Source organism: Podarcis liolepis (genome assembly GCF_965112155.1).
Source record: "Podarcis liolepis genome assembly, chromosome: 6".
NCBI lineage: Eukaryota > Metazoa > Chordata > Lepidosauria > Squamata > Lacertidae > Podarcis > Podarcis liolepis.
Window position 1 is genome coordinate 13740067 of NC_139559.1, and position 18965 is coordinate 13759031.

The 18965-nt window shown below is 40.8% G+C and overlaps 2 protein-coding genes across 3 annotated transcripts in view; one reads left to right on the forward strand and one right to left on the reverse strand.

Moving 5' to 3' along the window:
• Window positions 1–18965, reverse strand: part of EDN3 (endothelin 3) — a 527748-nt gene that overhangs the window by 130095 nt on the left and 378688 nt on the right. The window lies entirely within an intron of this gene.
• On the forward strand, window positions 156–9122 carry LOC310708852 (androgen-induced gene 1 protein-like). Of its 2 annotated transcripts, none has more exons than XM_083507744.1 (6): window positions 156–331; window positions 1097–1240; window positions 3765–3866; window positions 5603–5718; window positions 7961–8112; window positions 8973–9122. In XM_083507744.1, the coding sequence occupies exons 1-6, from the start codon at window positions 161–163 to the stop codon at window positions 8996–8998; spliced, it is 711 nt and encodes a 236-aa protein (XP_083363870.1). In that variant the 5' UTR covers window positions 156–160; the 3' UTR covers window positions 8999–9122. The 2 variants fall into 2 exon arrangements, with proteins under 2 accessions (XP_083363870.1, XP_083363871.1); XM_083507745.1 differs by having other exon boundaries at window positions 156–328.

Genomic DNA, 18965 nt, shown 5'->3' on the forward strand with positions numbered 1-18965 from the left:
GGCGCGAGCGGCCGCCGTTGGTGGCGCCTCGGCCTCGAGGAGCTGCGGCCCGGACCCGCCATTCCAGCCAGCGCGGGCAGATGGGCATCCGCCGCCGCCGCCGCTTCTCCACCACATCCATACGAGTCCCCTCGCTCGGCGTAGCGCTGGCCGAGCCACAATGGCTGTGCCGCGGCGGGGCCAGCGGGCCGCGGCGCTCCTACATTTCCTCTGCTTCCTCTGGGCGGTTTTCGCCGTCAGCCAGAACGCGGGGTTTCCCAGGTCGGTCCGCAAGGAACCGGACGTCACCTACGGGGGCTCCTGGAAACACCTGACCTTCCTCAACCAGGTGGTGGTGACGGCGGCTGCGAAAAGGGAACGAGGGAGAGCGGGAGGACGCCGCGCGTGCGCAGACGGAGCGCTCCTTGGCCGCACGTGCAGGGCGGTGCGCGCGGGAAGGTGGGGGAGGGGGAGAAAGAGAGAGAGTTGAAATAGGTTAGGGCGGGTGAACCCGCTGAGGTAAATTTAGTTTCTTTTGTGTGCCCCTTCCCCCCGTGAGTTTTATAGCAAAAAGTGATCATTAGTTATACATCACCCTAACTGGCATCAGTTACTCCTAAGTACACTATGACTCGCATGCCCCCGTTTATTATTGTTGTTGTTATTTGTTGAGTCCCTATCGGGAAAAAGGCGGGTACTGTATAAATAAATAGATAATGATGATTTCACCCCCAAAAAGGACTCAGAGCAACTTTAACACATAAAACCTTGTTTATGTTAAGATACAATGTTGCTGAGGGAAATATAAAAGCCTTTAGATAATAGATACACTGAACCAACCAGTAATATGCTTCAAATTATTTTCCTTGGCTGAGTACACTAATAAAGGTTTAACGCCAATGAATTCTGGGAACTGTAGTTTGCTAAGAGTGTTGGGAATTGTAGCTCTGTGAGGAGTAAGCTACAGTTCCCAGGATTCTTTTTTGGTGGGGGTGGAAGCAATGTGCTTTAAATGTATGGTGTGTGCATCCCTTGTTAAGAAACTAAACCAGAAAAGGAGAAAATATACATACTGAGCCCCATGCGCATTTCTAATAGCTTCTTTGTGATTTCATAGGTTCTGCAGACAATCCTGTATCTATTATGTGTCATATCTGATACTGTAGCTCTGTGCATGCCTTCATTAGAGAAAAGAGTATCATCATTGGTGGTGCCTCTCAGAGATTTCATCTTCTCTTCATATGTGTTTCCTATTGGCTTAGTAAGTAACTTCTGTTTCTGTTATTGAAATATGTGCGTACTATAGAACAGAGCTCCTCATACCTGATGCATCCTGATGTTTGGAACTACTTCCATTATCCCTGCTGGCTAGGTCTGATGTGCGATGTTCTCCAGATTTCTAAAAGACTGTCACAAAGAGCCTGGCATGTCTAAATGAAACCAACAGCATTGATCATTCTTAAAATACAAGAAGTAACTGTTGTTGTGTTGTTTTCATTTAATTATCTTACTGCATTCCAAGGGTGCTGAGTAGATTGTCACCTGGTATATTTAAAAAGGGATGATTTCCCTCCAAATGGTTTGAATCTAAGATGAGTGTGGGGCTTTACAAATCCCATTCTTAAAACCTACCACATTATCATTTAAATCAGGAGAAACATTGTTTTGAGAAGAAGAGCCCAGATAGTTCGTTTTTAATAATGAAGCTAACAGACCTATAGAATAGTTAATGATAGTCTCGCATGAGCATTCATAGATGCCACTGGGGAAAGGCTAGTAGGTTCAAGACTCCCTCCAGGCATCTAGTTCCCAGTTTGGTACCTCCTCACCATTGAGGCTGGGAACCTCAACAGCACCCCTCTGGAGGCTTCACCTGGGGCAGAAAAACTGGGTGAAAAGAAGCAGTAGGGAAACCTCGTTTCAACAAGAATAGACTGTCCAAAGCTACTATTTGCATTTCAATGAAAGTCTGCATTGGCATCTCTGGCAACTTCAGAGAACATTTTTGGCAGGACTGTGTGGGAGAAAAAGTGTGTATAAGGGCTTGACCACATGAGTTTACTGTTCTGTTTGCAACTGTTTGCCCATTTAATTTGCAAAGCATACATGTTACTCTCAGACAACACCAATCTTGATATGTTCCCCCTATAAATTTAGGTCTATCTGATAAGGAGATAATCCAGTAAATTGGGAAATTGGGCTTCAAGATGCTTTGCTTGGGGTTACAGACAATTTGTTTCTGTGTTTTAATGTGGGTGCATCATTCATCACTTTCTGCTACTCCCCTTTTCACATCCACTGCTTCCAAAATGTTATTTATTTATTAAGAATTTGAACAACAGGCAGTAAAAGCAATCAATTCCATCACCATAATGCATTAATGAAAACTTTGACAGCCATTCATATTACTGAATATTATTAAATTGTTATAGTTCATATATTATTGAAACATATATTTTCACAATTCTCTGAGTCTTTGATGGGTTCATCCTCTCATCCTGTTTATTAATAAAATCAATAAAATCAGAGCAAGTTTCTTAAAAAATTGTTGTTGTCCTTGTGCCTGAACTTGACTAGTTACCGTATTTTTTGCTCTATAAGACTCACTTTTTCCCTCCTAGAAAGTAAGGGGAAATGTGTGTGCGTCTTATGGAGCGAATGCAGGCTGCGCAGCTATCACAGAAGCCAGAACAGCAACAAGAGGGATTGCTGCTTTCGTTGCGCAGTGATCCCTCTTGCTGTTCTGGCTTCTGAGATTCAGAATTTTTTTTTTCTTGTTTTCCTCCAAAAATTAGGTGCGTCTTATGGTCTAGTGCGTCTTATAGAGCGAAAAATACAGTAGTTTTTCTGACTAGTCAATATAATTATCCATGCTTCTAATGATAGGTAACAATAATGAGTCCTTCCAGCATGATTGCACAACTAGCAAATGCGCTGCTACAAACAAAAAAGCAAGCATTTGCTTATATGGAATTTCAATATTTTGTCTACTGAAGATTGTTGACTGTATTTTAATTTCTTTTCTAGCTGTGCTCACAACTATTTCCAGTATGCTACTGAATGTAGGGTTGTAGCCTTATCTGTGTGTGTATATTTTCTTTTGCTCCCTCAAGATTTGCACAAAACCAGAAAACTGTACATTAAACATTCTGCACTAGATATTGTACAGCTATCTGATAAGTGTGCTTTGAGAATTTACAGTTATGACTGTGCTGCTTGCTCCCCTCCCCCCCCCCCACTTCCTGGTTGGGAAAAACTTAAAAGTTCACACCAAGCTAACTGCCTACAGGCCCTTTCAGTACTTAATTGGCATAACAAAATAAACAAATTAGAAGGTGACAAACACAGGAGGGAGCACCTGCTGGTATGAAGGGGAAAGTCTGAAGCTGTACGTCATATACAAATACAAATACGTTTCGATGTGGACTACTCCAGTCTAATTCAAATGGGGTGAGAGGGAAAGGGATTCATGGCTAAATGATGCTCAAATGTGGACAAACACTTAAACTCACTACTTAGGTTTCCTTGCAGCTATTTATTTGCAAAACTAGAAAGCTTGAACCTTAATACAGAGTGTTTGATGCTAAGGTTTTTTATTATTTTTATCTGGGGAAATAAAATAAAACTATTCACAATGGTCAGGTTTTATTCACTGGAAAAAGCGAGCTGCGGTAAGAAAGAAGGGGAAAGGTTAACAAATACTTCGATTTGGAAAAACATTAACTGTCTATTGTTACTATTTGTCTGAGGATATAAGTGTTAATTGTCAAATGTTTTAATGACAGTTTGTACCTGTTGCTTTCTGGAGCCTTTACGCATATGACAGAGAACTAGTGTATCCTTTACAGCTGGATGACGTTAATCCAATTTGGCTTAATCATACTATGGTAAGTGTACACCATTTGTTTTTCAGGTATCTCTTTTGCTGTGTTCAGTACATTTATTGTTTATCTGATCATAATATTTTGCAGAACTTAGGTATAAGGGTCAGTTCAAATGTAATAGGTGAAATGATTATTTAACATTGTGTGCATAAGCTGCAGTGAACCTTTGGGTCATGTGTTCCCATTTCCTCTTCTGGAGCATGCCAAAGATGAGATCAGAAGCACATGCTTCTAGGATTAAATTAAATGGACCACCCTGTTATGTCCAAACTACTGTGGGGCACACAGCAAGAACGCAGCCACTGAATCCTGTGGAATCTCTGCACACAGGAATTTGAATCCCCTTATACCACTATGCAAACATAGCTCTCATACATTATTTGGACTCTACAGCAAAGGGAAGGAAGGAGAGGGCATGTAGCACATCATTCAGATAGCCCCATTTAAGATGTATAGCTCCTTATTCCCACCATAAACAGACGACATCATACACTCACCCTTCCTCCGCTGCTAGCTGCTTCATATAACCACTGAGCCTCTTGGACTTGCCGATCGGAAGGTCAGTGGTTCGAATCCCTGCAACAGAGTGAGCTTCCATTGGTCTGTCCCAACTCCTGCCAACCTAGCAGTTCAAAAGCACGCCAGTGCAAGTAGATAAATAAGTACTGCTGTGGCAGAAAGGTAAACTGTGTTTCCATGTGCTCTGGTTTCCATCACGGTGTTCCGTTGCAGCAGAAGCGGTTTATTCATGCTGGCCACATGACTCGGAAAACTGTCTACTGACAAACACCAGCTCCCTCGGCCTGAAAGCGAGATGAGCACCGCAACCTTATCGTCGCCTTTGACTGGACTTATCTGTCCAGGGGTCCTTTACCTTTTACCTTTCATGCAGCCTGCATGAAAAGAGAGTGGTGGAGGGGTCTCTACCCCCACCCACTCCACCAGTCAAAGCGAAATTGAACTACGGTGTGGGAAAGTGTTATTTTATATGCTAACTCTAAATAACAAAGTCAAAGCCTCTTTTGGACATTCTCAGGGCTAGAATAGGCTCTGAAAGCAAAAACACACATGTATGTGGTTGACAACCAGTCACCCCAACAGAACTCCTGGGCCTTTGAAAGAGACAGCAGAATAATATGTGTAGCAGGTCATGACAGCGGCGGATTTAGGGCAGTGTAGATGGTTCCCCTACTGAGCTGAGGGGACTAATAATAAGGTCTAACCCATATTTATACAGGTACCTATTCAAAGTTTTTTGGGGGGGACCAAATTTTGTCCTCACTCAGGGTGTGATACTACGAGTGATTGCCAAAGAAGAAGACTTAGCTTGAGGAAACTGAGCTAAGGAACTGCTTGTGTCAGGGAGGAAACCACTGTGGCAAAGAATTAATAAATTTCCCAAGATGGATCAGACAGCCATAGAAAATGATGCCAGTAATTGCCAGCTGATTGAAAATGCTCTCATCTGCTACTATTTTGTAACTGCTGCTACCCCTGCATATGACAGTGGACCTCAGTCATTTTCAGCCATCCTAAGTGGGCCCTACGGGTAGTAAATTTGAGAACCGCTAAGCTAGACTATAAAAATATTTACTTGGAATAAAACATGGAACAGAAGTTCAAAAAACTGTAATTTAATACAACTACTGAAAGCAATACAACAAACAATACAACTTTGTTTTGATTTGCCATATGTTTCCAGCACTTATATTTGAGTGTGTTTGTGTTTTATTTTTTAGCATACCACCATCCTCCCACTGCTTTTCATAGAATTGTTCATTTGTGATCATAAGTATCCCCGTAGATGTAGAGGAATTTTGGGACTTTGCGCCTTTGCAGTTGTATACCTCTCATGGTAGGTATCAAGTATCTTTTTCAAACACACTTCAAATATAAAGCATTTTTAATCATTTTAGTTGGATTGTTCCTTTTATATTAGCAAATCCTTTTTTAAAATAAATTTTAAAAAGCATATGAAGCATATTGTGCATGCTGCCTATTGGAATCCGTATGTTTAATGGCTTCTTTAAAATAACTATTTTAATATATTTATCATGTTGATCTCAAGATACTTTAAACATACAACATCATTTTGTCATAAATTGTCTGATAAACTCATCTAGTATAAAACTATATGAAAATGCTTATATTCAATATTCTATTTGTTTCATATAATTAATAAGATTAGACCAAATTGTTATTGGTTTCGTCTCCTTTCTCTTAAACATACCATTTTAACAAGTTTAAAGGTCATGGCAGTGTTGGTATCTTATTAAGCAACTCTTGTTTCGTTGATATTTTATGAATGTGCCATTTAGCAGCTATTAACATTTTTGCTGTTATCAAATTTCTCAATAAATTATGATGATCTGATCACACATCATTTTCAAAATAGCCTAAAAGAATTTGTAATTGATGCAATGTAATTATACAGTGAAACCTCTGTTATCGAGCGGCTTGGAAGTCGAACATTTTTGCTTTCGAACGCCAAAAACCCAGAAGTAACTGCTTTGGTTTTCAAACAATTTTCAGAAGTTGAACATGCCATTTTGAGTTTCCCTATTGTTTTGAGGCTTCTGCTTTCAGTTTTAGAACATTTTGGAAGTCGAACGGTCTTCTGGAACAGATTACATTTGAAAACCGAGGTTCCACTGTATTACATTTCTAACAATTTTGGGCTTCTTTGAACTAATTTTCTGTAATTCGTTGGAATGTTTATGCAGCCATAAAATATTGCAAGTAAATATTACACTGCTAATGCCTATTGCTCCATTACCATTTCTTTAATTACCATAAGCATAGTCCTATTATCATTACTTTGATCCATTTATGAAAGACCTTAAAATACCATTTCTGTGGTAGCAGGCACAGATTAATTCTAGTGTAGCCATTTAGTTAGTATTTTTGACTAGGTAAATTAATTTATCATGAGCAGCGCACAGGCAAATAGCTTTTTTAGTCTTACATTTTGACAACAGATGCCACATGTAGCATATATAGCTGGTGTAAATACACAGTTCAGAAACTGCCTATCATTCCTTTAGGTTCCTAAGAATAGAAGCTTGAGGGCTCAATAAAGCTGCCCTTCAGTGCCCATTACATTAGCTTCCTTAGCATGCAGTTGCTGGAGCTCTGAAGAGGAAGCTATATACCGTATTTTTCGCTCTATAGGACGTACCGGACCACAATACGCACCTAGTTTTTAGAGGGGGAAATCAAGAAAAAAAAATATTGGATGGATCCCGCTTGCTGCCTTGGCTTCCTCTTTAGCCTTGCACAGCCTCTCCAGCTGGGAGAGGCTGCACAAGGCTAAAGAAGCCAAGGCAGCGAGCGCTATCCATTTTCTACGAGGAGGGAGAAGGGACTGTCAGTCAGTCCCTTCTCCCTCCTGGGGAAAAGCCCGCAAGAGCTGCGTGGAGCTTCTGTGCGGTTCTTGGGGGCTTTTCCTGCCTGCCTCCCCCTGCATTTGCTCCATAAGACCCACACACATTTTCCCTTACTTTTTAGAAGGGAAAAGGTGTGCCTTATGGAGTGAAAAATACTGTATTTGTTGCTGTCTGGTGTTTTTATGGTCCTGTGGTTGGTATGCTGATAGAGATTATAGCCATAGCTACCTCAAACCAACCTGCAAACCCATTTTTAACCATGTCAAGCATTAATTATAAACCAACTATACATGGTGGGAAGCATTACATTAGATTTCACATGTTTTATACCTCTTCTAGATGCTAAAAAGTCTTCACAAATACTTACCAAGCCCCATTTCACTCAGAAATTTCTGTTGAATAATCTTTATTTTTTAATGAAGAAAAATTAGTTGTTTTGGGAAATGAGATGATCTAGCAAAAGTAAACGGATATGATCTAGCAAAAGTAAAATACTCATAGGTCATATGGTCCTCCATTTAAATCAATATTGCTTTCAAGTATGAATTGTACTTCTATGTTTTTAAGAAAATCCAAATTTATGCACTTAACTTACATTTTTATATTTGAAATTATCAGCAAATATAGAATAGTTTTTCCATGCAACTTCAGAAATCAACTATCTACCTATAAAATTTATGGCTATTTGTGACTGTCTCCCCTTGTTTCTAGGATAATGTGGGTAAACCATGCAAGTGGGATTTGGGCATATCCAGTTTTAGGAGTGCTCAGTCCATTAGGACGGGCAATATTTATCTCCATATCTTTCCTTATAATGGTAATCTTCTACTTCGTTGGGGAGCAACTAACAAAACGCTTGTGGGGTAAGTAGGATTTTTTTGTTTGTATTTTCAGTGCTGTAGCTGGCACAAGGAATGGACTTTCCCAATATTCAATGCATAAGTGAGGAGAAGAGTCATTTAAGTTGGTTCCCCAAGAAAGGCTGAAGTCATAAAGACACTTAACCTGGGAGTAGTTTCAATGTATTCAATGAACTTTTGAGATGACTTGTCTAAGACTGAGCTGTGAATGTGTTCAGTCAGAAGCAAGTTCTGTTTCACTTGTAAGAAGACTATAGTGATAAATACAATATCTCCTGGGTGCACTCCTGTGCACTGAAGGGATTCCCACAGGCATTTTGCTGAGCCTCCCCTTTCACCCCAGAGATTCTTGGCCAACCACTCTGCCACTGTACTAAATGCTTTGCAACAGCTTGAGCATTTCAGACCTCATGAGGTGCTCCCACAGTACACATAGTTATCTAGAAGCCCGGCACACAAGCCACTTCCACAGTCATTTGAAATACTCTGTGCACTGAGGACTTGGAGAGAAGTATGTCACTACATAGCTCCTTGTGAGGTCCAGCTGGAACTCACATTAACATGAATAGCACAGCATCAGCAGTTACAAGTGGGGGAAGCAGAGAACCCAGAAGAGCATAGGTTGTCAGTTAGTGGGTCAGGACGCACTGCCTGGTCGTGGCCTGAGTTGGGTCACAACATCAGCACTACCACCATACAAATATATGGTACAAAAATTAAGAAATGGTTCCCTAAATTCATGTTAAAGGAAGTGAGTTCCAGGTCTGGAAACACGGAACAGTTCTCCAGGGGAGCATTTGTGGGAGGGCTCTCATATGTAGGAAAATATTCTAAAGTTTAGTGTTCTTTTCTTTCCCTTCCAGCAAAACGTAAAAGGAAATGCACATAGAGAAGAACCTGGGAAAAGTATAAGGTCATTAAAAGTGCAAGCTCACTTATGGAACAGAGTGAAACTTTAATCAAGATAAAAGCATTCGTAACAACCTCTTCTTAAAGATTAAGTATATTGAAAATGGACTTTTCTCAGACACGTAATATATAGTGCCATCAAAATAGAAAGTGGGGAAATGTACCAAATCAGATTAACAGTGCTTTAAACAAAATTACTAATTTTTGTATAGGAAAATTGGGTATATATAAGTGAATTACATACATATTTAATACGTGCATTATACCTGGTACGTTAAGGCAGTAGGTGTTCCCTTTTGTGTTTGTCCCTATCTTGTAATTGATTGATTTTGATAGGCCAGTTAAGTACAGACGGAGCATATTCACAGATAGTTGCACGTGTTATTTATTTATTTATTTATTTATTTATTTATTTATTTATTTTAAATGCCCACCCAAGAAGTGTACACAGTCAGGCAATTGTAAATATTCTTGTGCAATTTTCTGGTTATTTGCAACTCTAGGAGATCAAAAGAAATATATAGAAGCTCTAGGTGCACCCTTAATAGCATACTGGAAGAGAAATGGAAGCAAGAGTGCACCAAAAGTAGTTGCGAGAATAAGGGTGGGGGGAGAGAAAGTAGTGGGCATAGAAAGGGAAGGAGTAGAAAGTGGCAATTGATCCAGTCACCTCAAAACACTGAAACAAATTATCTGCAACATCTGGTGCACCAGTGTGGAATCTGATTTCCCACTATTGCATTATCCCCATATTGGGTAAACCCACTTTTACAGGGGGAAAGCATTGAGATTTGTGTTGTTTGACTGTGGACTGTGCAAATTAAATCGGAGCGCAAACAGCTACAAACACACAGTAGACTACGGTTACCAGACGTCCCCGGATTCACTAGTCTGTCCCTGGACAAAATCTGTCCCCAGAATGTCCCCAGATTTTAATTAATGTCCTCTGATTTATGCCTGGGGACTTCCGCCGAGGCAACATGGTGGGTGCCATGGCAGTGAGCAGCACCGGAGGTCCCGGCCAAAGTTCCAGCCAGCCAATCCGCTGGTTGGGGCGAAGGCTATTTAAACTAAGGCGTGAGCCAGAGAGCTTCCTTCTAGCTCACTTCCTTGATCGATGCTCACCCTGAAATTGCATGGAGTCGCCCGCAGCAGAAGAGCCCAAGGTGCTCTTCTGCTGCAGGCTCTGCACCCCCGAGTTGGGGGGCGGGCGAGTGAGGCAGTGAAGAACAGGAGAAGCGTAGAAAGCAGTTGTGCTGCGTTGAGAGAGAGAGAGAGAGAGAGAGAGACATGGAGCCTTGTGTGTGTGTGTTTTAATGCGTGTTTTCCCAAGCCCAGCGAGTCCCTTTACTCAGCACCACCTCTTTTGGGGGGCATTTGTGTGTTTGTAGATGAGCTTCTCCACCTGCCTTGTGTCAAGGTGCACGCCTGACAACTTTGGGGTTCCCCCCCTAAAAAAGGTGAAGAACTCTGGGCAACCCTTTCCTAAAATAATAAAGCATGAAATTAAAAAAGTATCCCCGGATTCCTTGAAAAATATCTGGTAACCATACAGTAGACTCCAATGTGGACAAGCCCTTAGTTAAAAGTTTAAAATAAATACGGCTCTATACTGTGGTTAGTAGGGTTAATGAAGGTGAGTGGGTCTTTATATGTGTTGCGTTTTAATACATTTTGACATGTTCTGTTCCTTTCCCTGAGCCTGTGAGCAAGACCCAAATACAAATTCACATAAATAATCTTGGTGAATGTGAACTACAATCCTCAATGTTCCAAAAATACAATCCTAAACGTTCCCATAAATGTGTCAGTCTTAATCAATCATGAATCTGTATAGGACTAAGGATGCAATTTACCTCTCTTTAAATAATTATAGTATATACAAGTGGCTGTCAGGGTTGTGGCATGTAACAAGATCCAGTTGAATAATCAATTCTTTTCTTTCTGATGAAGGCCAGGCAACCTTTCCCTTAGAATTAATCCAGAATGAGACTTTTGAATCTTTAATTTCAACATATATCCCTTTCATCTCAGGTCTTGTGAACTAAAACCTTGGATGTGAATATGCTGAGTCGTGTAGGGGGAAAGATCTGTCAGTGGCTCCTAGGCATTGTGGCTGTGCTCTTCACGGTTGGAAGTAGTGTTCTTAATAGCCATTGCTGAAAGCCATAGGAGGCAGAGTGCTCTTGTATTTGGGTCCTGCTTGTGGGTCATCTGGCTCGCCACTGTGAGAACAGGATACTAGACTAGATGCACCATTGGCCTGATCCAGCAGGCTTTTCTTACTTTCTTTGCATGACTTAAATCTTTTGGACATTGTTTTCAATGTTTAAATGTTTTCAAGCATAGTGTCCAGAATGTACAAAGCAGGAGGAACAAACTAATTAAAGACCTACTTGCAGTGGTGGATTTAACTTGTTGTTGTTGTTTTTTTAATAAAATATTTATTAAAGGTTTTTAAAAATATAACACCATAGACATACACAACCCAAAAAACAATAAAAAACACCATCACCAAAATGAAGAAATACAAACAAAAAAAAAGAACGGACAACCGACAAGAAAACATATGAAAAATATAAAACATAGTTAACCTTATAAACCAAATGTCCATGACCTTCTTTTCTGACTCCCTCACATCTCCCTTTTCTGTGTTCCCATTTAGAAAATCATGTTCACCTTCTCTCAAAACTTGTTTTAAATTGTACGTTTCAACTATTATGTCTCCAGTTTTACCCTTTGTTATCAAATATTTAAATATTTAAATTTGACATAATATTATTCAAATTTCACCTTTGTTCTTATAGTTCAGTTATTTTCGTGTTCCTTTCCGCTAAGTCACTAATGCCATGTTATCTTTATATCCTGCATCATTCTAACATTCATACAATTTACAATACTTTTGCAAATAGTCCTTAAATTTCTTCCAATCCTCTTCCACTGTCTCCTCTCCCAGGTCTCGGATTCTGCCAGTCATTTCTGCCAGTTTCATGTAGTCTATCAGTTGCATCTGCCATTCTTCCAGGGTGGGCAAATCTTGTGTCTTCCAGTATTTTGCGATGAGTATCCTTGCTGCTGTTACTGCATACATAAAGAAAGTTCTGTCCTTCTTTAACACCATTTGGCCAACGATACCCAAAAGAAAGGCCTCTGGTTTCTTAAGAAAGGTATATTTAAATACCTTTTTCAGTTCATTATAGATCATTTCCCAGAAAGCCTTAATCTTGGGGCACGTCCACCAAAGGTGAAAGAATGTTCCCTCAGTTTCTTTACATTTCCAACACTTATTGTCAGGCAAATGATATATTTTTGCAAGCTTGACTGGGGTCATGTACCACCTGTATATCATTTTCATAATATTTTCTTTCAAAGCATTACATGCCGTAAATTTCACACCAGTGGTCCATAACTGTTCCCAGTCAGCAAACATAATATTATAGCCAATATCTTGCGCCCATTTTATCATTGCTGATTTAACTGTTTCATCCTGAGTGTTCCATTTTAACAGCAAGTTATACATTCTTGAAAGTACCTTAGTTTTTGGTTCTAGCAGTTCTGTTTCTAGTTTCGAGGGTGGTAGATTTAACTTGTTAATTCAGGGCAGCGTACAGGCATAGCCAGCATTCTCCTCTATGTTTGACGGCGCAGCATTTCCAGGCCTTTCAGATTATATTTCTCATTGTAAAATCTTGCTGTGTTTTTCCCCAACGGTAATAAAAATCTTCTAGCCAAATGTAGCCTATAAATCACTAAAAGCATGCAGTAGGCTGAATACTCCTAGAACTTCTATTTTGTGGTAACATATCTGAAATGTTTCAGAACTCCTGCTGAACCTGCTGCCTCCTGAGATTTGGACTAAAGGGCCCAAAGAACTTTTAGTTCCATCTAATTAAATAAGACATCACATCAAACAAAGCTTTGGTTAATATATATTATCTGTCAGAAACTCTGACCTTATATTAAGAACTCATATTTCAAAAGTCAAATGTTAGTATTCATTTTATAATCATTTTTTTATTTAAGATTTTCTTGATTTACAAAAGTGTGCGCAATATCTCTCGTATATATTTTTTTCCTGTAATATTTTTGCAAATCAGTTTCATTTGTTGAGACATTGGGAAGAAATGGGGGAAAGAGGTGGAGGGGAGGGAAAGATGGGTGGCGATGTTTCTATTTTACTTACTATGTGTAGGGTTTGGTGTCAGCGTTGCTTGTGTAGGTTCTTTGCTGTTCACTTGTGTTTCTTTGGTGATGAGAGAGGTTGGGGTTGGCCTAGGGTATGGTTGTTCATTTGTGGTTGGCTGTGGTGGTCTTTGTTTTCGTGTGTGAGTGGGGTGGGTGTTTTGGATCAGGTTTTTATAATGATTTTATAATCATTAGAAGATTGAAAATAAAGTATTGATGACAGCCTTGCATGCCATTGACCTTTTTTCTCCTTGGGTGCATTTCCAGGTGGGTTCTGCCCACATGGAAGACCTACTTGGTCTGAACTGCCAACTCATATGGATGTATGTAATCATGCACTTGGGCGTAGCCAGGATTTTTGTTGGGGGAGGCAGGACTTTTGTTGGGGTGGCAGAAATGATTTGATTGGTCAATTAGTTATTTCTATGGTGTCACTAGATCCAGGGGGGGCAACTGGCCCCCTCGGCAATGCCCATGATCAGACACACACATTCTCTCTCTCCTTTCTTTCTGACTCTTTCTTCATCCTCACTGTACTCAAACTTCTCCCTTTTCCATTCCTCAGCTGCCTTAAGTGACAGAGATGTGTAACCCTAAAATATTCTCTTGTGTGAAGGTACCATATCCAAACATCTGCCATTGTTTAAAACTGCCATTTTCTTCTCCATCCCTTCTTTACCCAAACTTCCATTGTTTTAAGCCACCATGTTTCCTCTCTGTGTCCCTCCTTTGTCATTCCCATGCCATAGTCAACACTTGTTCAACCTGCCTTCTCTTTTGCTTTCCTACCCCACCTTGACTTCATGCAAACCTAGGATAATGGCACTGCACATCTTCCAAAGGGGTTGCACAATAATAGCCTTACATTTTATTTATAGGAAGAAGGGGAGGGTGTATGTGTGTGTGACAGCAACAGCAGCAGCTTGAAGAAATGTTGCCACTCTAAAAGCAATCTTGGCACAACCTTTGGTGGAAGAAGCAATTCACACAAATGCACTCCCTCAGCAAGGAGTCTGACTTCATAGCCCTGTATGAGATGACTGTGTAGGAATTACCTGCCTGACCCCAAAGTAAAAACTTTTAAATTCCATTGATTTCAAAGAAGGGAAAGTGCTCACATCTCTACTGCTTCAACCAGCTGGACTTAAAAGAGCTTAATTTGGGTCTGGATCACACCCACTATTTCATTAAATTAACTAGAAGAAAGAAAATCATACATTATTTTCAGGTAACATTTCACAGAAAATTTTACAGTGTAGGATTCTCAAATGAGCAAACAAATCTCATTTTAACACATTATTCAGATCAAAGCCACAGATTTAACACCCAGACCATTGGGACATTCTACATTCAACTCTGTTATAATGCATGGCAGTTTCATCTCAGCATCAGGTTTTTGACATCTTGCTAATTGTTTCACGTTGTTGTCAATGATAGGCTTACCATGAAGCATTGTGAAGTACTTGGTGCAGGCAGCTGGTTCTCATTTTCTTTCCTCCATTGTCCTCCATCTCTGAATCGTGGTGTTTTGTTTTAAATGAATTCCAGTCCTGAGCAGTCATTTTGCATCAGGTATAAAAATGTTAAGTCCAGCAGTGATTCTTGGTACAGTATTAAGTATACATTACTGTTGCATGAATATTTAAGATTAGTCTATCAGAAAAATGATTATAAGTACAAGGATATCCATTGTTAGAATCCAAAATGTTTTCATAAACTACATGAGTTTTGGAAGGGATATTATGACTCATTCCTGAGAGAATGAATCATTAAGAGAATGTTCCACAGCAAATATGTTGCCCTGTAACTATCAGTTAGAAATCTTTCTTCATTACAACATTCTACCATTTATCCATATATTCTCCAGCCAGGAAGGGGGAATCATTTTCCTTTAAGTGAAATCTTGTCTGATATACCGTATTTTTCGCCCTATAGGACGCACTTTTTCCCCTCCAGAAATGAAGGGGAAATGTGTGTGCGTCCTATGGGGCGAATGCAGGCTTTCGCTGAAGCCTGGAGAGCGAGAGGCGTCGGTGCACACCGACCCCTCTCCCTCTCCAGGCTTCAGGAAGCTATCCGCAAGCCTAGGGAGCCCGGCGCTGGGCTCCCGCTGCTTGCGGAGAGTTGCCTGCACGCTGAAGCCTGCACGCGCTGAGCTCAGCGCGTCCAGGCTTCGCGAACCTCTCAGCAAGCAGCGGCAGCCAGCGCTGGGCTCCCACGGCTTGCAGAGAGCTGCCTGTTTGGGGGCTGGGGTCGGGGGAAGTTCAGGCTTCCCCAGCCCCGCGCCTGGGGGGAAAAATAATTTTTCCCCCTTTATTTCCCCCCAAAAAAACTAGGTGCACCTTATGGGACGGTGCGTCCTATAGGGCGAAAAATACGGTAAGCAGGGTATGTGGAGAGAGCTAGCACGTTGAAGACATAACTACAGGTGTCAATTTTGAATTCCAGATGGGCAGGGTATAAATAATAAATTCTTCTTCTTAATTATTTATTTCAGCTACATTTCACTCTCGTTTACTCTTTGAGAACAGTAAACTTGGCCATTTTTGTTTTGCTTGTGACTTCTGTCTCTGAGCTTCAGGATGTTTTAGCCATATGTATACTTCAAGAATTGTTCAGGAACATCAAACTAACATTTAAGACTAACAACTCTGGATTGCTATTCACATGGTGTTCTTAGCCTAAAGTTATCTATTGTACATTGTATACATGATCTGAGAAATATACACCCCTTTCAATCATTATTTTCAACCATGTTTGATTTACCTTTAAGCTGGAAATTCTAGTGTCTACTCCAACTATTTTTCAGTTGTGGCTTACAGGATTCAGCCTGTCAAGACTATTCACTTCACTGTTCATAGATCAGATAAAGTATATTATAGGGTTGTCAGTTGAGCACCTTCACATCCTGTTCAGATAAATATTTAGTTAAGTCAGTTGTCTCAGTGCTCTGGGATGATTATTGGCTGGCTGACACTGCTTTTAAAATAGCTTTGAAATTGCTCTTTTTTTCCTTCTATGAAGGGATACAAACTCATCTGGCTTTAGAATAAGACACAAACGAGGCGTAAGGCCACATTTATTTGATCTGCTTTAGGGAAGAAATCTGGCTACACAGTTTTGAAAACTTGTATGGCTGCATCCAAGTACATACTGATATCTTCCTCTGCCATGGATAGAACTAGATTGGTTTTTTTATATACAAACACCAACCTGATTTTTTTGTTGTGGCAGAACACAGATGTAGTCTTATTCATATCCAGTCATATTGTTTTAAATGTAGGCCTTTCCTCTATTAACAGAGAACTATTTCATAATACTATTATTTATTTATATGGTTTCTTCCACATTCATATATTTAAATCAGTGGAAGTTCCTCAACTCAGGGCTTATCCACAGTCCCTTTTGTCCTGATGCTTTCCCCTGGGAAAAACTGCTCTTTAGCACTCATTCGGAGCAAAAAGCCATTTGGATTTTCTCCAGGTTGACGTTTGCTACAATATAGCGCCAAAGAGCAGATTTTCCCTGGGAAGGAGCAGGGCAAGTGGAAAATGGCTTGGACCTGTGCCTAGAAATTGTGGGTCAAGCAGGAAACCACTCGAACACGGGACAAGCGTGTGGACGAGCCCTCAGTTGAAAGTATAATTTCATAGTAAAATTCAGAGATCAAGCAATCATCCTGATACAAAATTATCTAATTATGTGAGTCATCTGCAGTAGCTGATATATTATTTCTTGGGGCTCAAACTGTCACATTCTTGAGTGACAAAAATAGTCCACCCACAGATAAGAGCACATGTACTGACAAAATTACAGTATGAAATGCACACAGCCAAATAGCTTTACACACACACTCACAACATACACACACACTCCAGGAATTTTCCCATATGTTATCAGTGGTCATTGTTTGTGCCACTGCAGTTTCATGAACTGGTGTTGGAATAGGAAGCTTTTTCAGGTCAAAGCTATCTGTGTGCTTATGTCCGCTGTGCAGTATTGGTAATTACCAAATAATATCCAGCAAGAACGTGTTTAATTCATGACCAAGAAATTTAGCGATTAAATTGTTATTGTGCAGTGCCTTCAAAGTGTATGATGCGTAAACAAAAATGCCCCAAGGAGAATGCAGTTTACACTGGAGGGGGGGGCACATGGAAAGAGATGCATTCTTCTAATACTAGAATTTGGGTTCACCCAATGATAATGATTGGCGGCAAATTCAGAACAGGCAAAAGGAGGTGCTTCTTCACAAACCACATAATTAAGTTATGGAAGTCACTGCACAAGGTGTGATAGCAGCCGCTACACTGGACGGCTTTCAAGTGGGGTTAAATAAATGCATGGAGGATAAGTAGCCGTGTTACTGTGGGGCCATAATGATAACTCACATCCTGGAAACAACAGAGGAAAGCTATTGCATTCATTGCTTGCTTTACAGCTGCCATGGGAAATAAAGTGCTGAATTAGGTTGATCTGATCAATCAATTCTCTTCTTTAATTCTTCTTTTTGACAAGTAAGTGGCAGATTAGTACTTCAGCTTCATCCCCTGCAGTGGCCTTCCTGTGGGCTCTGTTGCCACAGACACCACTTTTTCCATAGCCCATTAGCAACCAAGCAATGGACCACCCTTAGGAGGATGGGTGCCAAGCAGAGGCCTTTGGATGCTCACCACTGGAGTGCATCTTGCAGTAGAAGGGTGAATATTTGGAGCTTCAGCTTGCAAATGCACCTGATTAATCTCTGCAATCATTTGTAGCACAAATTGACCAGATACCACACTCCTAATGGTTTTTGTTAAAAGGGTTGTTTACTCCTCACTCCGCTGCCCCAGGAATGAAATGTGAAGGTTGGAATACATCCCTTAACAGTGAGTTTCCATTATTCTGGAAAATTTCTTTGAAAAAGCTGCAGCCGGTAGCATGAGTCATGCAATATGTGTGCTTCATTTCAAACATGGTGAATCACTTTTTAAATTGAAATGATGCATCTATCATGAGCAATTTTTTTTAAAAAAACACCTCCACTTAAGAAAGTTGTGTGCCATCTGCATAGGACATTTTGGTGTTCTGAAAAATGTACGGAATATAAATGCATGTGAGCACAATCTGCTGTCTCTTCATAATTTAATGTCTTAAATAAAGAAGTCAGAGGCCAAATGTGAAAGAATTGGTTCACTTGAAAACATTACATCCTGGCTAGACTTAACAGATGTCGTTAATTGGTGGAAACTGTTGAGTTCATGCAATTCTGCATTCAGGTGAGCTTTTGCCTCTGGAGGCAGAGTATAGCCATCCCTGCTAGCAGCCAATGATATCCAATCCTCTTTTAAAGCCATCTGATTTGTTGGCCATCAAAGTTGATGGTTCCATCCATTCTTTTGGTCACCCTGCCTTCCACCCTACCAATGTAGCATCAGCAGTCACTGGCAATAACCAAGGGGTGGGGAGCCTGTCATGGGTCCCTCCAGCTCATGGGTCAGCAAACTAAGGCCCGCTGGCCGGAACAGGCCCAATTGCCTTCTAGATCCAGCCCACGGACGGTCCGGGAATCCAGGCAGCCAACATTGCACGCTCGCGATGGCAGGCTTGGGGATCAAAAGTGAGGCGGGTGGCTGCTCAAGACAAGCCCCTTCTTTTCTTCCGGGGTGGGGAAGAGCGAAAGGAGCCACAGTTCGGATTTCCACCATGGAGCTGTTGGCAACTGACCTCAGGAAGGGCAGTTGCAGCGGCAGGGGCTCGGAGGCACCTCGGGAGCGACG

What these genes read in the sequence shown, in the direction of transcription:
- LOC310708852 (XM_083507744.1), top strand. Translation starts at nt 161, where the DNA reads ATGGCTGTGCCGCGGCGGGGCCAGCGGGCCGCGGCGCTCCTACATTTC. An exon ending in GCAGTTGTATACCTCTCATG is followed by an intron (nt 5,719 to 7,960) that starts GTAGGTATCAAG and finishes CCTTGTTTCTAG; the next exon opens with GATAATGTGGGTAAACCATG. An exon ending in ACTAACAAAACGCTTGTGGG is followed by an intron (nt 8,113 to 8,972) that starts GTAAGTAGGATT and finishes TTTCCCTTCCAG; the next exon opens with CAAAACGTAAAAGGAAATGC.